The sequence below is a fragment of the Oncorhynchus mykiss genome, chromosome 18 (assembly GCF_013265735.2).
Source record: "Oncorhynchus mykiss isolate Arlee chromosome 18, USDA_OmykA_1.1, whole genome shotgun sequence".
Classification (NCBI taxonomy): domain Eukaryota; kingdom Metazoa; phylum Chordata; class Actinopteri; order Salmoniformes; family Salmonidae; genus Oncorhynchus; species Oncorhynchus mykiss.
The window spans coordinates 25,391,944-25,409,705 of NC_048582.1; the positions used below are offsets into that span (position 1 = coordinate 25,391,944).

The following is a 17,762-nucleotide window of genomic DNA, read 5'->3' on the forward strand; positions in this document are numbered from 1 at the left end:
TCTTTCTGACCGAGTCTCCACTCAGGATCCAGAGCATCAATAATGCACTGCAGCAGCTCAGGTTTCACATAGATAGACAGGGCCAAGGCTCAAATGGGGGGGGGGGGGGTCCCTTAATCTGTCAACACTGAAGCACACCAACACGTTTACTTGGAACCTCTAATTTACACAATACAGAAGCAGCTTGATTTCAGTTCATTTCCATACACTAGCCTATTTGAGATGTGTATATCAATAACACATCCATGTAACTAGAAAGCAGTTACTTTGTAATATGTTATTACAATTAATTATTACACAAGAGAAAGTATGCCACATATCACTATGTCAAGGTGTAACATTTTATTGTGCCGTCTACTTCAATTTCAGAACACTTAGTGAAGTGAAGACTCCAAATGTCCTTGAGAAAAAAATATATATAACTAATAGTTTGAGACCAAGTGAAAACGCATTCATACACTTCTGGAGATCGGGCAGGCAGTTTGATCTGAATGAAAGATACTGTAAGAAAACGGCTGAGTATAGAGCTTCCATTCAATACAGTCTTTCTTCACAAAATAAGTGCCACTTTATGAGTCCGTTCGTCATTCAAACTGGTGGCTTTTTCCTGTTTCTGGAAGCTGGGTCCTTGCTGGTGGGTGTCACTCAGTGCAGCTGCATGGTACGTAGGGTTGCAAAATTCCAGTAACTTTGGCAAAATTCCCAGGTTTTAAATAAATCTAATTTGGAAAATTCCCAGGAAAATCTAGGTAAACGTGGGAATTATGGGAAAGTTACCATATTGTGCAAGGCTGCTGAAAAGGTAAGGGGAGCTACTGTGTGGGCAAAGGGATGCCTCTGGGGTCTGTGACTTGGCCTTCCTGTAGGTTCTTCACCAGCTGTGCCAACCAGCGTTTGGTGGTGGTATCGTCCTTCAGGACTTGGGCAAACGTGGTGTCTTTAAGCTGGTCTGGTAGACACTGACGGAGGGCCTCTCGGGCTCTGGTGTGGGGGCAGAGGTGAGAAAAACAAAGTCATGTTAGTTATGATAGTGAGTAAGCCACTTTCAGCAGAATCAATTATCTATCAAGATAAGACCATGACCACATCCACTGTTTTCAGAGTTCCCAACATCACTTCCCCAATATGTTTTTGTTTAGTAATTCCTGAAAAATTGCTTCAAAACACTGAAGGATTGAACACAGACTAAATGAGATAAGCAACAGCGGGTCGAAGAGTTGATTTCAATACCTGGAGTTGTCTGACAGGCGTAGGTAACAGCGGACAACATGTTTCAAAAGACGAGCAGAGGGCTCTTTGGAGAGCTGAAGAACCATTTTGCCCTGAAAAAGACAGTTGTATAAAAAACAATTTAGGGGGCAACCAATGTCTAGAAAAGTATAATATTTTGAATATTGGTTAACCTTGTACTTACAAGTATCATGGCCACATGGGAGAAGCGTTCATACGTTTGGCAAATGTATGCCAGCCCTGTGTCATCAAGGAGTATTTTCTGTAGTATAAAAGTTGCTACCTGTGGAACAAAAAATGAGGGTTGAAATACATGTATCTTTAGAGAGAGAGCGGTACAGAGAGCGAGAGAGAGATGCAGAGAGCGAGATGCAGAGAGCGAGATGCAGAGAGCGAGATGCAGAGAGCGAGATATATGTACCGTTTTGGAAAGCTCACTGCCAGACTCCATTATGCGAAGGCACAGGGGAATGATTTCTGTTGTCAACAGGAAGTTGATCACTTCCTGCTCATCTGTTTTGACCAAGGCACCTGCCAAATCAAACAGGAACAAGTTATAGAGAAACATACATGACACATACTGTATAGTCAAAGTAATTGGATCATTTCATTACTTAGGCAATGACAACATCAGAGAGTGAGAGAGAGAGAAGAAAATACAGAGAAGGCCTCATAGCAATAGAACCACAAAAATGATATAAAGGATATTTACCGATGACTCCTAGGCTGGTGAGTCGGAGGTACTCAAATGGTCGTGTTTTGCTGACAGTGTGTAAGAAGGGGTACAGGAATAGAGGAATGTGTGCTGCCAGAAATGCCGATCTGTGAAAGACAACAGTAAATAAGTTAGACATTTCGCATCATATAGAAGAAAACAGACTGTTTTTGTTAATTTCACTGCAAAATTCAATCATGATGATAGAAAATCAAGTGACCCACCTTGTCTCTGGATGAGAGGCTACACACTGCAGAAGTGCTAATGCGTTGCATACTCTGTTGGACTGGTGAGCGGTGAGGGTTGGGGGGTTTATTGAGGGGTAGATGTTGACAATTTCCTATTTGTGAAAGAATAAGAAGAGGGTCATCGTTAAGTTTAGAGCCACACTCACAGAGAGGAAAACCATACTACATCCAGTTAGAGACTAGCCAGTGAGTGATATCCACAATCTTACCTGCAGGAGAGCAGCTATAGTTCCACAGGAGTGCCATAGCATTGGAGCCAAATCTGGCACGGACTCCCGTTTTTTACTGAGCTCAAGCAGGGCATTCTCGCGGGTCTCTGGGCTGGACAGCTCGTTGATCCACTGGTATATCTTTTCCCTATCCACTTGGGCCAGAGCCGTGGTTACAGCCTGTTTTACAGGAGAGGTGGACACCGTGAGCTAAACTGACATTGTGTTGGAATTATTCCGTTTACAAAAGGGTTAACAACGTGTTTCTTGCCACCTTAATGAATGAATGAGTTAGCTAGGTAGCTAGTGCTAGCTGGCTACCGAAACGGTAGCTAACGGTCAACAACAATATGTAAATTAACGTTCCTTTCGTGGATACGGTAACTTTCCCACAAATAGTAGTTAGCTACCTAAGCTAGTAGCTGGCTCATTTAAATGTGAATATTATCCAAACAATTTGCCACATGAGGGGTTCAAAACAGCTCTGTAACAAGTTCAGCATTACAGTTAGCTAGCAACTGTACTGCTGGCCAAATACAGGCCAGGGATTGGCCTTGTGCTAGCAAAAACAAAAGCTACTAACTATTGTTAACCTAGCTAGCTAACGCTAGCAACGATTTCGTGTACTTACTGCTCCTGTAGCCAGCATTCTATGCAGCGCTTGGATATTTTCGAAAAACGTCTAGTAAAATCTAAAAATGTGTTATGTTGTGAAAACAGAGAACGAAGCTCGCGAGAGCGCAACTGCGTTCCACCTTTGAACTCAGACCTGCCTCGTGTGACACGCCGGGAAAGTGACGTGACTATTTCCGTCTTTTTCTGTTTTTGACCACTTCAATATTGTTTCTTTTTTTTGTATTTTTTTTATTAACAACAAATCAATACATAAAGCACATGAGGGAACATAAGCATACATAGATGACAAACAATAGACAATCGAGCTAGGGGGTACAATATCACATTACAATTACACAAGGACCTTAAGGGACATGCATATACTTACAATTCTAACAGCTTTTTTGTTAGTAGAGCATTTAACCGTCTTAAAATACAGTTAAATTTATTTTTGTAGGGTACGAAAATGTGTTTTTTTGTTTGTAAATGTACATTTGTGTATATGAAATTTGGCCAAAAGAACAATGAAATTAATTACATAAAAATGTTTCCGCGTATTTCTATTGTATGTAAAGAATCCAAACAGTACATCTCTCCACAATAGTGTAAAATCTTCATAAATGTGTTCAATTATAAACCTACTTATGTCTTGCCACAGTTTTCTTACATGCATACAATGCCAAAAAAGATGCAAAACTGTTTCTGGGTGGTCATTACAAAAGGAGCCATTTGAGTTGATGTTTTCCTTAAACTTCTTCATATTTATGAATAATTATAAAGGAAACTTCCTTAATGACCACTTCAATATTATGCACATTGCAGCCGACCGACTGACAGATATACAAATAATTTAGCACCATAAATAACTACTCATTATTATTTGTAGATAATTCAGTCAGTCACCATTTACCTACAATGCGACATGGATTTGATGCTCTCCAACACGGCCAACATCATCCAGTTCATGAAAAAACGATATATGCTATATATGTATAATTATATAGGTATTTGTGGATTAATTTACATATACTGGTGTATTTCATGAAGGCATTCGTTTTTGCGAATTTTGAGTTTGGGGTCCATAAAAAAACGAGGTGTTGATCCACATGCTCTCAAATGACCTATAATATCCCATTACGACATGCCTAAATATTGTAATGAAACAGGCAGGGAGCAGATCTCGAACCTTCGACCTTCTACCCCTTGGTCCGGCGCGCTATCGACTGTGCCGCAAAAGCATGCTCGTGTGGCATAGTCGATTTTCGTGCGTATAAACCCATGGTCGTTACAATATAAACCTTAGCTACAAAAATATTTTTTAAATGTAACATTTATTGATCTAGGCAAGTCAGTTAAGAACAAATCCTTATTTGCAATTACAACCTACACCGGCCAAACTCAGACGACGCTGGGGTAATTGTGCACCCTGCCTTGTGGACTCCCAATCACAGCCGGTTGTGATACAGTCTGGATTCAAACCTCGTTGTAGGTAGTGACACTGAGATACAGTATCTTAGACCACTGAGCCACTTGGAAGCCCCAAAATAATAACAATAATGTCAGAGTGGTAATCTTTGATAATATTCTATTTTATTATACTCACATTTGTGATGTGTGTACATAACATGAACACCCTTTTCTGATGATCTGCGTCCCACACACAGAACAACTAAAGATTGGGTTGAGCACAGAGTGAAACAAAGAGTTAGACTTTTTCATTTTATTTAAACAATTATCTGTTTTTATTCATAGGCATTGAAGTTAATGCCATGTATAGTACCAATGTATGTCAATAGGACCAGGTAGCAGGAGGATTATTCCACTGCACCAACAAGCGCTAAAATATTTGTCTGTTAGTGCCCAGTTCTATAAATGCATCTCAGTCCATCCAGATCTCCTCTGTAGCATTACTCATTAACCAGCCCAGCCGACTGTGTTTGTTTTGGGCGGGATGATGTGATGCAACCATAGATGGGTGTTCATTAATTGATGTTAGTTAATCCTTCAACAGTTGGCTAGAACACAGTCCCTTGGCCAGAAAAAGTTTCAGAAACACTGGGCTAGATAGCACAGCCTACAGCCTCAGTGGTTGCATCTTCAGTGTATCAAGACCAAAGAAGTCGGCTACATCTTTGTATAAATATAAACTGGTCGAAATGTCAATGTGGATCTGTCAATTGGCAGGCCATCATTGTAAATAAGAATTTGTTCTTAACTGACTTGCCTAGTTAAATAAAGGTTCAATAAAATAAAAAAATAAAAACATAATAAGAATCGGCCAACTTGATTGCTACTTAGCTGAGTAATGCTTTGATCACCTAGCTCAATGCTGATTGCTGAGGATGTTTGACCATTCGAGACTGTTCAATCCTTTGGGACAAATGTCACAGAGGCTATAACAGAGCCACTACTGCCATAGCTAATAATAACCAACACGAAGCTCTTTGATTCAGATTTAAGAAATCCTATTGGTGATAGTGCATATTAGGTGTACTATTTATGAAACTGTGTTACTGGTCCCAAAATGTTCAGAAACTCTGCGTACCATAAACACAAGACATGAATACACAATGAATGCTATATGATAATGCAGCGGGGGGTCTAGATCTGTGCACTACTTCACATTTCAGTGATAATTATTGGAATTCTCATTCTCATCTCTGATCCTGAGATATCATCCAATAGGATTTAGCCAAGTGTTTACTATGGCTGTGGTGAGAAAGCAGAGGTAATAGCTAGAGTGGAGAGTTCACCAGCTATCTGTCTGTCAGCCTGGATACCTCCTTTGATCATACTAGATTCATTCCTTCACCATTTGCATCCGGTGCTCCAGTATTTAAGTCTAACCTACGGGGAATCAGGGATTAGTGTCTGCGAATGTTTCATGTGAGGCTGGCAACATCAGCGCCAGGTCCTGGTAAATATTAGACTAGAGCAGCCTGGGAATCAATGCCAGCTGACCTGGATAAGAGGACAGTGGAGCAAGTTAATGATTCAACCAGTGTTACAGAGGGACAGACTGCTTAAATGTCCCGTTTTGCGGGATGAAGAGACAGACTGGATGGGTTGGTGTGTGCTCGTGGAGCAGAGAGAAAGGGGGAATACACTTCTGCCTTAAATTGGTCTGAGTCCTTGTCTCGGACGACCCAACTCTGTGACTATTACGCATCATGGCTAAGCTGGTGGAGTGTGTGCCCAACTTCTCAGAGGGCCGGAACAAAAAGGTGTGTGGGCGTGGGAGATACAGAAAGTGGGTTACCTGTTGGCACAGCAGAAGGAAGCTGTTAGTAAATAGTCTGTGATGTGATTAACACAACACACATGATAGCTTTATATTGGTCATGTAAAAATACTTTCTGTCGGAAACATCGATCTTGATTACCAATGACATCATTTTTATTTGACATTTTTCTATATTTTACGAGATCAGTGTGTCTGGAATCAAGGGGGGCTCAAGGAGACTGTGAATACCTAAGCAAACAAACACTTTTACAGTATAATCTCAATCCTGAATATGATCTTGAGATACCAACTAAATGTTTTCTGAATAACTGTATGTGGACAGAAACAAGCTATAAGAGTCAATGTGACTTGCTCCCATTCCAGGTGATTGATGCCATAGCAGAGGCCATCTCCAGCACGGAGGGATGCAGTCTGCTCGACGTGGACCCTGGATCCTCCACCAACCGTACAGTCTACACCTTTGTAGGCTCGCCACAGGCTGTGGTGGAGGGTGCACTGAACGCTGCACGCACTGCCTTCCCACTCATTGATATGACCAAACACTCAGGTAGGAGATAGAGAGAGAGAGAGAGAGAGAGAGAGAGCTAAAAAGAGAGCCTCTCACATGACTTAGTCAAACAGTTATGTTCAAAGATCCCACATGACTTTTATTTTATTTATTTGACCTTTATTTAACTAGGCAAGTCAGTTAAGAGCACATTCTTATTTTCAATGACATCCTAGGAACAGTGGGTTAACTGCCTTGCTCAGGGGCAGAAAGACGTATTTTTACCTTGTCAGCTCGGGGATTCGATCTTGCATCCTTGCGGTTACAGGTCCAACGCTCTAACCACTAGGCTACCTGCTGCCCGACCTCACTTTTAAGTGCAAATAAAGGGTGGCTAAGTACTGTTCATAAGTTGTTTAGTGTGTTTATTGGAATAATATGTACGTTTGTTGTAGGGGAGCATCCACGGATGGGTGCCATGGACGTGTGTCCCTTCATCCCTGTCCAGAATGTCACTATGGAGGACTGTGTCAACTGTGCCAACATATTTGCCCAGCACTTAACAGATGTGCTGCATGTACCTGGTAGGTTTTCCTCTCTGACCTATTGACCTATAGTTTACATATTGGCCATTTACTTTGCTGTGGACAAAGCCATAGGGTCAGTTTCATTGCAGTGCACCTTGACTCTGTGTATTCTTTCTCATATGGTAATCATCCCTGGCTTACAATTGGCTCATTCATCCCCCTCCTCTCCCGTAACTATTCCCCAGGTCGCTGCTGTAAATGAGAATGTGTTCTCAGTCAACTTACCTGGTAAAATAATGGTATTGTTCTCAGAAAGCCACATAAAGGTGAATAAGACACATTGTTGTTTCTCCACAGTGTATCTTTATGGAGAAGCAGCGAGGAAGGAGAACAGGAGATCTCTTCCCTCTGTCCGGGCAGGGGAGTATGAGGCCTTGTCTGAGAAAGTGAGTTTGACCTAACTTCATTGTGTTCGTACCCTATGGGCAACATTTCCCTCGTTGTAAAAGAGCATAGATCTGTGAAAAATAAGCTAAAAATGAAAAGCGGTACTTTACTTTAGACGTTTTTTGTGAGAAGAACCATTTTCTGGATCCGCCCTTGTCTCACTAACACTGCTCTAGTTCAACTCCCAGGCTAATTGTTGGCATCGGCTGATGCAGAAGAAATAGACAAATCCAATGTAAAAAAACAAAGTCTGTAGCTCAAACACACAATGTTTAAGAGGGGTTGGAAGCACTAAATTATACTGATGTGTCTATTGTCCTCAGTTGAAGAGGACAGAGTGGTCTCCTGACTATGGCCCTGCCGCCTTCGTGCCCTCCTGGGGAGCTACAGTAGCAGGCGCTCGCAAATTCCTGGTTGCCTACAACATAAACCTACTCAGCACCAAGGAACAAGCCCATCGGATTGCACTAGATATCCGGGAACAGGGCAGAAGCAAAGACCAGGTAGGGTAGGCTCGCTACTGTACATCTTGATCGCCCAATGTCAGATATGAATGACACACAGCTACTTTGGCTTCGGAAGAGATTCCACTCATTTTTCTGAGACATCATTGTTTTCCTCATCTTTATAACTGATGCTGAACTAATAAAGGCCTATTTTTGAGTCATATGCCTTGTCTGCTTCCAAAGAGAGCAACATGATTGATTTGTATTGTAGCCGGGTCTGCTGAAGAAGGTGCAGGGAATGGGCTGGTACCTGGAAGAGGCGAACATAGCCCAGGTGTCCACCAACATCCTGGACTTTGAGCTGACGCCCGTCCACACTGTTTACGAAGAGATCTGCAGCGCTGCCAAGGTACAACAACAACCACAGTTGAAAACAGTACAGCATTATTGTACAAAACCCTCGCACTGATCTGGTAGTTTGAACCAGTGACATAAGGACAACTAATACTGTCAAAACGTTCAGCCAGTTTGACACCTCTCCTTCCTTCCTTCTTCCCCCCAGGACCTGAACCTGCCAGTGGTGGGCTCTCAGATTGTAGGCATCATGCCTCTGAGAGCCGTGCTGGACTGTGCCGACTTCTACATCCAGAGAGACAGGCTCTTCATTGTGGAGGAGGAGCACAAAGTCCGTCTGGTCATCAGTAAACTTGGGCTCGATTCACTTGGGCCTTTCGACCCCAAAGAGAGAATCATAGAGTGAGTACCAATGAGTGCACAATTTCCATGGTCTAAGGGACTTTTTCCCCATTCTAGTCATTCAAATATATTTCTATGGTTGTGACTCTAGGTACATGGTGGAGAGGACTGAGGAGGACAAGCGTCTGGTGTCTCTGTCTCTGCAGCAGTTTGTCCGCAGCGTGGGGGCCAGAACCGCTGCTCCGGGAGGAGGGTCAGTCTCTGCTGCCGTCGCTGCAATGGTACAACCATCTTTAATATCATGTAGATGACTATATTCCCCTTATGACCTTGCCCAGCACATAGGAATAAACCAATATAAAGTATGTACAATACAAGGAGTCAAAGGTGTGTGTGTGTGTGTGTGTGTGTGTGTGTGTGTGTGTGTGTGTGTGTTTCAGGGGGCTGCTCTGGGAGCCATGGTGGGTCAGATGACCTATGGGAAGAGGCAGTTTGACAGCCTGGACAGCATCATGCGGAGACTCATCCCTCCCTTTCATCAGGCCATGAATGAACTGCTGGTCATGGTGGACGCAGACTCCAAGGCGTTCAGTCGCTACATGGTGAGAGGAAAACATATCATGGAAACCTTCAGTCTGGGTTAACCGGGCTAGTGAAAGCAGGAACTATACAGGAAAAAGAGACTGAAATCCTAACTGAATATTTTTCACTATTGTTTCACTTTATTCTGTTTCAGAGCAAATTCAGATTGGATTCCAAACTGAGAAAAAAATACTTAGCTAAACTTATGCCTTGAAAAAAAAAAGAAGTTTTGTCACGTACACCGGATAGGTGCAGTGAAATGTGTTATTTTACAGGGTCAGCCATAGTAGTACGGAGCCCCTGGAACAAATTAGGTTTAAGTGCCCTTGCTCAAGGGCACAGACAGATTTTTCACCTTGTCGGTTCGGGCATTCAAACCAGCGACCTTTCGGATACTGCTCCAATGAGCCAACCGCTGGGCTACCTGCCGCTCGATGCGACCCTACCTGACGCAACCCTGCCTTTTAGCGAAGCGGAGAGTCGCACAAAATATGATGAATATTTCAGATGATAAAAGTTCAGGTGAAGAGCGAGTGATAGAAACTATGTTTTTGTTCCTTGTAAATGCTTACTTTGAAGGTTAGACCCAAGGTAAGATCTTGATGTTTTATAAGGTTGAACTTTCTCGTTTTCAGGCTGCATTGAAGATGCCAAGAAACACATCAGATGAAGTCAAAAGGTGATTGCCATGCTACCAACATGTGGCAGTTCTGTCGAATCCAAGATGTCAGAGAAGCATGTCATTAAAGTAGATGTGTAATTAGGCACACACACACACACACACACACACACCTTTAAACAGCACAGCATGTTGGAACTGTTTCAAACCATCTTTACTTCAGATTGACATCTATGGAAACTCATTACTGTACATTCTCCTGTATCCCGCCCTCACCTCATTTTACCTGGCAAGCAACCTGGCCTATCCCTGTAAACATGTAAAGCAGGCTTTCCCAAAAAAGACTGGTTGACTGTAGTTAATTTACTGTCAGCTCACCTGATCTAATAGTATGTAAGGTGTAGTCTTGTAGTCATGGTGTCGTCTTGTCATGCTCCAAATCTAATTTCTCTACTCTTCCTCTTTCCTATACCTTATACCTATCCCCACCCATAATCCTGCTTCCCATAATCCTGGTCTTGCTTTTGACCTGCCTCTTCCCCTATCCCTACCTAATCCTGCCTTACCATTACCCGTATCCCTGTTCCTGCCCCAGGAGGGAAGATGCCATGCAGGAGGGTCTGAAGCAAGCCGTGGCGGTCCCACTGTCTCTGGCTGAACGAGTCAACCTGCTGTGGCCTTGTCTAAAGGAAATGGTGCTCTACGGAAACGTGGCCTGCAAGTCTGACCTCCAGGTATCGTGACTGAAACCGTGAACAGAGTCCCTGTCTTGTCTATGGACTTTGCATTGCAAGCACACCTGAGTGGCATGCTTTAATGACATAACTGTGGAACATTCTGATTCCTGCCAACTGCTTATCTACACATACCATCTTACTGGCATACCGTAAAACAGCATCTCAAAACACCAGGACACCCATAAGTGTCTCTATTTAGTCTGGTTGCAAAATGTTTTCCTGACAGATGCCCCAGAGCTATGACATGCATTGTACTGTAGACAGCCTACAAAACATCTTCCTTATATGGTTATTATTTGTGGTGTTGCAGGTAGCAGCTAAAGCCCTGGAAACAGCAGTGTTTGGAGCCTACTACAACGTTGCGATTAACCTCAAGGATATCGCAGATGAGTCCTTCAAAGTGGCTGTAAGTTACAATGTAGCCTATAGGTCTTTCTCGCTCCAAAATGATGTAGCCTAGGTTACAACGTAGGTAATCTATCAATACTGGATAATGAATCAAAACAACAAAAACGGCTTGATTTTGATGAGAGCCAGTGGATTATTACATTGTTATACAGTTATTTCATAGTTACACTTATACACTCATGTTTTGTGTTTTGCAGACTCAAAAGAGAGCGTCAGCTCTGCTTACTGAGGCCAGGGAGAGTGCTAATGCAGTCCTGGATGCTGCAGAGAGAAAAGATTGAAGAAGTTACCACATTACCAAAGCATCACCCACTGCCTGCCTAAGCCTCAAACCAGGCTTTCAAAACCATCAATTCTCATAACACTTTACAAAATAAACTGGGTTCACTCAGATAAATGCTTGATCAACTACTCCTCAGTCGTACTCCTTTGCTTTGTTAGGAATTCAAGAAACACTTGCGTAATGTACCGTATTGCAGCAGCCGACACCAAGCCAAGATATCACAGTCAAAGTGTTCTAAATCACATTAAATACAATAGTACCACAATGTTTCGTGTTCTCTCTTCCACGTGAAGCTATGATGATAGAGTAGTATTATTTGCTTCTGAATGACAAAGTGATGCAAGGTGTGTCTCGGGACATGAACCCCGCCCATACCTCAGCTCCACCTGTGTAGCACAACAGGCAGGACGACATGACGGGAATTAAAGGGTGTAGTTTATCCAGTTCCTTTAAGTAAGAGAACATCCTTCACACAAGACAAAGGACAGAAATCGAGAGCTGCTTATACATACCAGTTACAGGCGTGTACACTCTTCATTTAATCTGGGTTCTATGTTAAAAATATGCATGATTTATTTGATCCTTCTGGCACATATTCAGTATTTGCATATCTCAAATGAGTATTCATTATTCTTTTGATTACATGTAATGTATTGGAATACCTTTAGGCTTTAAACAAGGAACTTTGGGCAGGTCAATCTGTTTTATAGCCTTATGTTAATATGATAAAACAGTGGTTAAAAAAAACGTAATCCTTTGTTGCAATTTTCTTATCAAAGTAACATATTTAATCGCCGGAAATGTTTGACAGCAGCTCAGGTAAAATACCCTCAATGTTTTGTCTGCTCGACATATAACATTTTATGAACATATTTTGCCTAGCTGTGTTTTAATGATCATTTTATTTTTGACTGCTTGTCTCATCTAGGGGGTCGTCACCCCTCAGGGTATGACTTAGATCAGCAGAAACAGCCTCATGGTGGTCCAGGGGGACCGGGGGGCTGTCCTCCTGGGGATAAGGACCACCACTCTGGGGGGGGACGAGACCATGGGCCTTCAGAGGGTCGCTACCCCTCCAGACCGCAGAGGCAGTGATGACCATGGAGGCAGACACAGCCCTGGTGGTAGACACAGCCCTGGTGGCAGACACAGTCCTGGTGGCAGAGGTGATGGTCACCATGGTTTCCATGGAGATCACCGCGGTTGCCATGGAGATCGTGGCGTTAAACACGGTAGCCCTGGTCGTAGAGACCATCACGGTCATGGTAGTGGTATGGAAAAGTGATAGCGATGGTGGTCATGGGCACGGTTGTTGAGGCCATGGGCGTCGCCACAAAAGGCACCAAAGAGTAATATAGTAAAACACTTTATAAGTGAAATTCAGCCATGATTTTCTGAATTACCTTGACCCAATAACACTATACATCATCCATGTACCCATTGTATCAACTTGCTTTCAATTGTATTTGAATAATCTTCAAAACTAATAAGCCATTGAAGCAAACTGTTTGGAAAATTGAATTTTCCTTTGAAGATTTACAAAAATTATGGTAACAACACAAGGAACTTTATCTTATGGTTAAAATATTGTGAGCTACCCTTATTTACTCAGTAGCCATGGAGCTAACACTGACATAACCCACGGTCCAAAATAACAAGATGCAGTCACCACCATGCTAAAAAATATGAACAGCGGTACTCAGTGATGTGTTGTGTTTGCCCCAAACATAACACTTTGTATTCAGGCCATAAAGTTAATTAGATGTATTTGCCATATTTATGCATGTTTTAGAATATTTTTTATTCTGTATGGGCTTCCTTCTTTTGACTGTCGTTTAGATTAGTATTGTGGAGTAACTACAATGTTGTTGATCCATCCTCAGTTTTCTCCTATGACAGCCATTACTCCGTTTTTAAATCACCATTGGCCTCATGATGAAATCCCTAAGCGGTTTCCTTCCTCTCCGGCAACTAAGTTAGGAAGGACATCTGTATCTTTGTAGTGACTGGGTGTATTGATACACCATCCAAAGTGTAATTAATAACTGCACCATGCTCAAAGGGATATTCAATGTCGTTGCTTTTTTAACCCATCTACCAATAGGTTGCCCTTCTTTGCGAGGTATTGGTAAACCTCCCTGGTCTTTGTGATTGAATCTGTGTTTGATATTCACTACTAGACTGAAGGACCTTACAGATAATTGTATGTGTGGGGTACAGACATGAGGTAGTCATTCAAAATGAATGTTTAACACTATTATTGCACACAGATTAAGTCCATGCAAGTTATTATGCGACTTGTTATGCACAGATTTACTCCGGAGCTTATTTAGGCGTGCCAAAACAAAGTGGTTGAATGCTTATTGACTCAAGACACTTCAGCTTTTCATTTGTACACATTTCTAAAAACATAATTCCACTTTGACATTATGGAGTATTGCGTGTAAGCCAGTGACACAAATTCTCAATTGAATCAATTTCATATTCAGGCTGCAACACATGTGGGAAAACTAAACTATAGTTAAGTGCTTTATGTTTTTACACATTATCGCCAAATTATTGTTTCCACTTCAGTAAAGTGAGTGTACTATAGAATGTATAGTTCTACTGTAATTGTATATCTTTCAAATTGACTCTATACAACAACAAAAAAGTCGACAGTGCATTTGGAAGGTATTCAGACCCCTTGACTTTTTCCCCACATTTTATTACGTTAGTTTTATTCTAAAACTGAATTCCATTCAAAAGCTGTGTTCATGCTGGCCTGGCTGACACACACAACAGGACTCCTGCTGAGATGACGCCACCCATTATGGATGAATCCTGTATTAATCCACTGGCATCAAAGCAGGTTTTATCACTTCAGATATCACCTATTCACAGCGTTTTGAATGAGGTTTCTGGACAGAGTCGTGCTTTAGGGGAAGGGGCACTTGGTACCTCGGAGAATGTGTGACTTCTGTTTGATCCATTGATGATCTAGCCATGTTTCTTTGAGTTTTACTCTTTCAAGCATCCCTTTTGTTCTGACCCATTCAACATTCAGATAAGCCGGTTCTTGCAAATGCTGTCGGAATCAGTGTCTGAGATCAACAGCACAATATGGCACTACTGAATAAGGAGCCTTCTACACTAATAACAACATCCGTGTTTGTATCCCTGTAACAGAAGTGTCAATGTCCTTCGAGAGTGGCTCCTCGGTGACCCTTACCTTCCAGATGCCTTTCCCAGTCATGCACAACAGAGACAGAGGTAGCCAGTCGTCTAGCCGTCAGCCAATCCATAGCCAGTCGTCTAGCCGTCAGCCAATCCATAGCCAGTCCTCAGCCATCTATGCCCACAACGGCGAGTCCAGAGAAAACGTTGCCTTCAGCTTTCTGACGACTCACACCCCTGCCATGTTACTCTGTGTCAGCACCTACCATCAACAGTACCTGGCTATCATCGGTAGCTATCTTTTTGCTATCTCCATCCATTATTCTCTCCGTCTTCATCTCTTAACAACATTGTACGATTAGAAGCTTTTTTCTGACTTTCTTAACTTTTGTAGGGAGTCTGCAGATCTGGTACCGTCTGAACTAGAGAGAAGAGATCTTTACGCCCAAAGTCTCCAGCCTAGCCGATGGGCAGCTCCACCGTGTCCAAGTACACCGGGAAGGCAAAGACATTTATGTCCAGGTCAGTGATCTCTATCGGTGTAACGGCATTCAGAGGAAGAAGGTGAGGACCAAGATGCAGCGTGGTACGTGTTCATATTTATTACATAGAACGGAGCACTTAAATACAAAGTAACAAAAGGAATAACCGAAACAGTTCTTAACGGCGATACAAACACTAAACAGAAAACTACCCACAAAACTCAGGTGGGAAAGACTACCTAAGTATGGTTCTCCGTCAGAGAACGATAGACAGCTGCCTCTGATTGAGAACCACACCCGGCCAAACAAGAAAAACATAGAAAACGAACATAGAATGGGCACCCAAGTCACACCCTGGCCTAACCAAAATAGAGAATAAAAGCCTCTCTATGGCCAGGGCGTGACAATCGGAATATATTTCAACATAGCAAAGCATTATGCTTACAGCATAGACAGTCAGCCCACCTTGATGGCATGTTGAACTGTATTTGGAAATGTTTCCTTTTTTCTTAAACCAGATTGACAAAGACATCGACCAAAAATACAACCCTTTTCTGGCATGAAGATGAACACACTACGATCTCTGACTTTAGGTAAAGTCACAGGTACATCAGCAGGACATGCTTGTTTGGATGAGGAAGTGCTTAGGGCAGGATCCAAGGGTTTCATTGGCTGCCTGTCGTCTGTCCAGTTCAATCATTTGACACCGCTGAAGACAGCCATTCTGAGTCGTGGAAGCTCATTGGTCCATGTTCTTGGCAATCTAGTTGAATCGAACTGTGGAGCCTCGGCTGATAGTACAACTTCACAATCAGCATCTGGTGAGTTTAATAGCATTGATGTGAATCATGTTCGGCTTCACAATATGGATTTTATTTATGCCATTTTATTAGCATACAGTGCATTCGGAAAGTATTGAGTTTTTCCACATTTTGTTACATTACAGCCTTATTCGAAGATGGATTAAATAGTTTTTTCCCCCTCATCAATCTACACACAATAGCCCATAATGACAAGGTGAAAACAGGTTTTTAGAAATTGTTGAACATTTATAATAATAAAAAATAAAAAAATACATTTGCATAAGTATTCAGACCCTTTGCTATGAGACTCGAAATTGAGCTCCAGTGCATCCTGTTTCCATTGATCATACTTCAGACGTTGCTACAACTTGATTGGAGTCCACCTGTGGTAAATTCAATTTATTTGACATGACTTGGAAAGGCACACACCTGTCTATATATAAGGTCCCACGGTTGACAGTGTATGTCAGAGCAAAAATCAAGCCATGAGGTCGAAGGAATTGTCCGTAAAGCTCAGACAGGATTGTGTTGAGGCATAGATCTGGGGAAGGGTACCAATACATTTCTGCAGTATTGGACTCCATCACCTGCCTGATTACCTTCCCTATATATATGTCACTTCCTTTGGATCCTTCTCCAGGGGTTATTGTTTCTGTTACAGATTCATGTCTGTGCGTTGTTCGTGTTTCTTGTTCTGTATTATGTTTTGTTTATTTATTAAATTATTCACTCCCTGAACCTGCTTCCCGACTCCCAGCGCACACATTAGACGGAAGCCACCTCTCAGTACAAGGCACATTACAGCCCGCTTGGAATTTGCCAAAAGGCACCTAAAGGACTCTCAGACTATGAGGATCAAGATTCTCTGGTCTGATGAAACCAAGATAAAACTCTTTGGCCTGAATGCCAAGTGTCACATCTGGAGGAAACCTGGCACCATTCCTACGGTGAAGCATGGTGGTGGCAGCATCATGCTGTGGTGATGTTTTACAGCGGGGGGGACTGTGAGACTAGTCAGGATCGAGGGAAAGATTAATGGAGCAAAGTACAGAGATCCTTGATGAAAACCTGCTCCAGAGCGCACAGGACCTCAGACTGGGGCGATGAAAAATATATGAGAAAACAGTGAGGTCCAGGCTCTGTCGCAACCGGCCGTGACCGGGAGGTCGGCCTAGCATCGTCCGGGTTAGGGTGGGTTTGGCCGGTAGGGATATCCTTGTCTCATCTCGCACCAGCGACTTCTGTGGCGGGCCGGGCGCAGTGCACGCTAACCAAGGTTGCCAGGTGCACGGTGTTTCCTCCGACACATTGGTGCGGCATAGTTTGTCTTCACTATTATTCTACAATGTAGAAAATAGTCAAAAATAAAGAAAAACCCTGGAATGTCCAAACTTTTGACTGGTACTGTATTTATTTCAATGATCAAACAATAAAGATATCATTTTAAAGATGGATGAGATCTCCCTTTATTCCTTTTTTGGAGTCATTTAGTAGACGCTCTTATCCAGAGTGAGTGCATACATTTTCACACTTTTAACTGGTCCCCCATGACAATCGATCCCATAGCCACGGCGTCGCAAGTTAACCACACGGGACTGTATGCTGTTGAATATTGGCATGGAAAGACATAGGAGTCCCTATTCATTCATTATACAAATGTTACAGTAGTTAGCTAAGTGCTTTATGTTCATGCACATTATCACCAAATTATTCATTGTGTAATATATATATATATATATATATATATATATATATATCATTGTGTAATATATATATATCTCTAATAATTTATAAGTGTAATGTATATTTCTAAAACTGACTCAGTACAA

The 17,762-nt window shown here is 42.3% G+C and overlaps 3 protein-coding genes across 4 annotated transcripts; 2 read left to right on the forward strand and 1 right to left on the reverse strand.

Moving 5' to 3' along the window:
• Nucleotides 1-323: 323 nt before the first annotated feature.
• LOC110495907 (CCR4-NOT transcription complex subunit 9) lies at nt 324-3,202 on the reverse strand. Of its 2 annotated transcripts, none has more exons than XM_021571427.2 (8): nt 3,034-3,202; nt 2,403-2,582; nt 2,170-2,285; nt 1,943-2,052; nt 1,652-1,761; nt 1,415-1,513; nt 1,231-1,322; nt 324-981 (listed from the first exon to the last, which is right to left on the reverse strand). In XM_021571427.2, exons 1-8 carry the CDS (start codon nt 3,049-3,051, stop codon nt 813-815), a joined length of 894 nt encoding a protein of 297 aa, XP_021427102.1. In that variant the 5' UTR covers nt 3,052-3,202; the 3' UTR covers nt 324-812. The 2 variants fall into 2 exon arrangements, with proteins under 2 accessions (XP_021427102.1, XP_021427101.1); XM_021571426.2 differs by having other exon boundaries at nt 324-993.
• A 2,780-nt stretch (nt 3,203-5,982) lies between these two features.
• On the forward strand, nt 5,983-11,621 carry LOC110495908 (formimidoyltransferase-cyclodeaminase). Its single transcript, XM_021571428.2, has 13 exons — nt 5,983-6,241; nt 6,624-6,807; nt 7,203-7,331; nt 7,632-7,720; nt 8,045-8,224; nt 8,439-8,576; nt 8,730-8,923; nt 9,015-9,144; nt 9,304-9,465; nt 10,081-10,124; nt 10,660-10,798; nt 11,112-11,207; nt 11,407-11,621. The coding sequence occupies exons 1-13, from the start codon at nt 6,188-6,190 to the stop codon at nt 11,488-11,490; spliced, it is 1,623 nt and encodes a 540-aa protein (XP_021427103.2). The 5' UTR covers nt 5,983-6,187; the 3' UTR covers nt 11,491-11,621.
• A 2,048-nt stretch (nt 11,622-13,669) lies between these two features.
• On the forward strand, nt 13,670-15,494 carry LOC110495909 (contactin-associated protein-like 5). The gene is made up of 2 exons (XM_021571429.2): nt 13,670-14,939; nt 15,043-15,494. Exons 1-2 carry the CDS (start codon nt 14,669-14,671, stop codon nt 15,072-15,074), a joined length of 303 nt encoding a protein of 100 aa, XP_021427104.2. The 5' UTR covers nt 13,670-14,668; the 3' UTR covers nt 15,075-15,494.
• Nucleotides 15,495-17,762: the final 2,268 nt, after the last annotated feature.

Coding starts and splice junctions, on each gene's coding strand:
- LOC110495907 (XM_021571426.2), bottom strand. Junction 2,286..2,402: donor CTATAGCTGCTCTCCTGCAG/GTAAGATTGTGG, acceptor TTTCACAAATAG/GAAATTGTCAACATCTACCC. Junction 2,053..2,169: donor GCCTCTCATCCAGAGACAAG/GTGGGTCACTTG, acceptor TGTCTTTCACAG/ATCGGCATTTCTGGCAGCAC.
- LOC110495908 (XM_021571428.2), top strand. CDS start 6,188: ATGGCTAAGCTGGTGGAGTGTGTGCCCAACTTCTCAGAGGGCCGGAAC. Junction 6,808..7,202: donor TGATATGACCAAACACTCAG/GTAGGAGATAGA, acceptor CGTTTGTTGTAG/GGGAGCATCCACGGATGGGT. Junction 7,721..8,044: donor ATGAGGCCTTGTCTGAGAAA/GTGAGTTTGACC, acceptor TATTGTCCTCAG/TTGAAGAGGACAGAGTGGTC.
- LOC110495909 (XM_021571429.2), top strand. CDS start 14,669: ATGTCCTTCGAGAGTGGCTCCTCGGTGACCCTTACCTTCCAGATGCCT. Junction 14,940..15,042: donor ACAGTACCTGGCTATCATCG/GTAGCTATCTTT, acceptor TAACTTTTGTAG/GGAGTCTGCAGATCTGGTAC.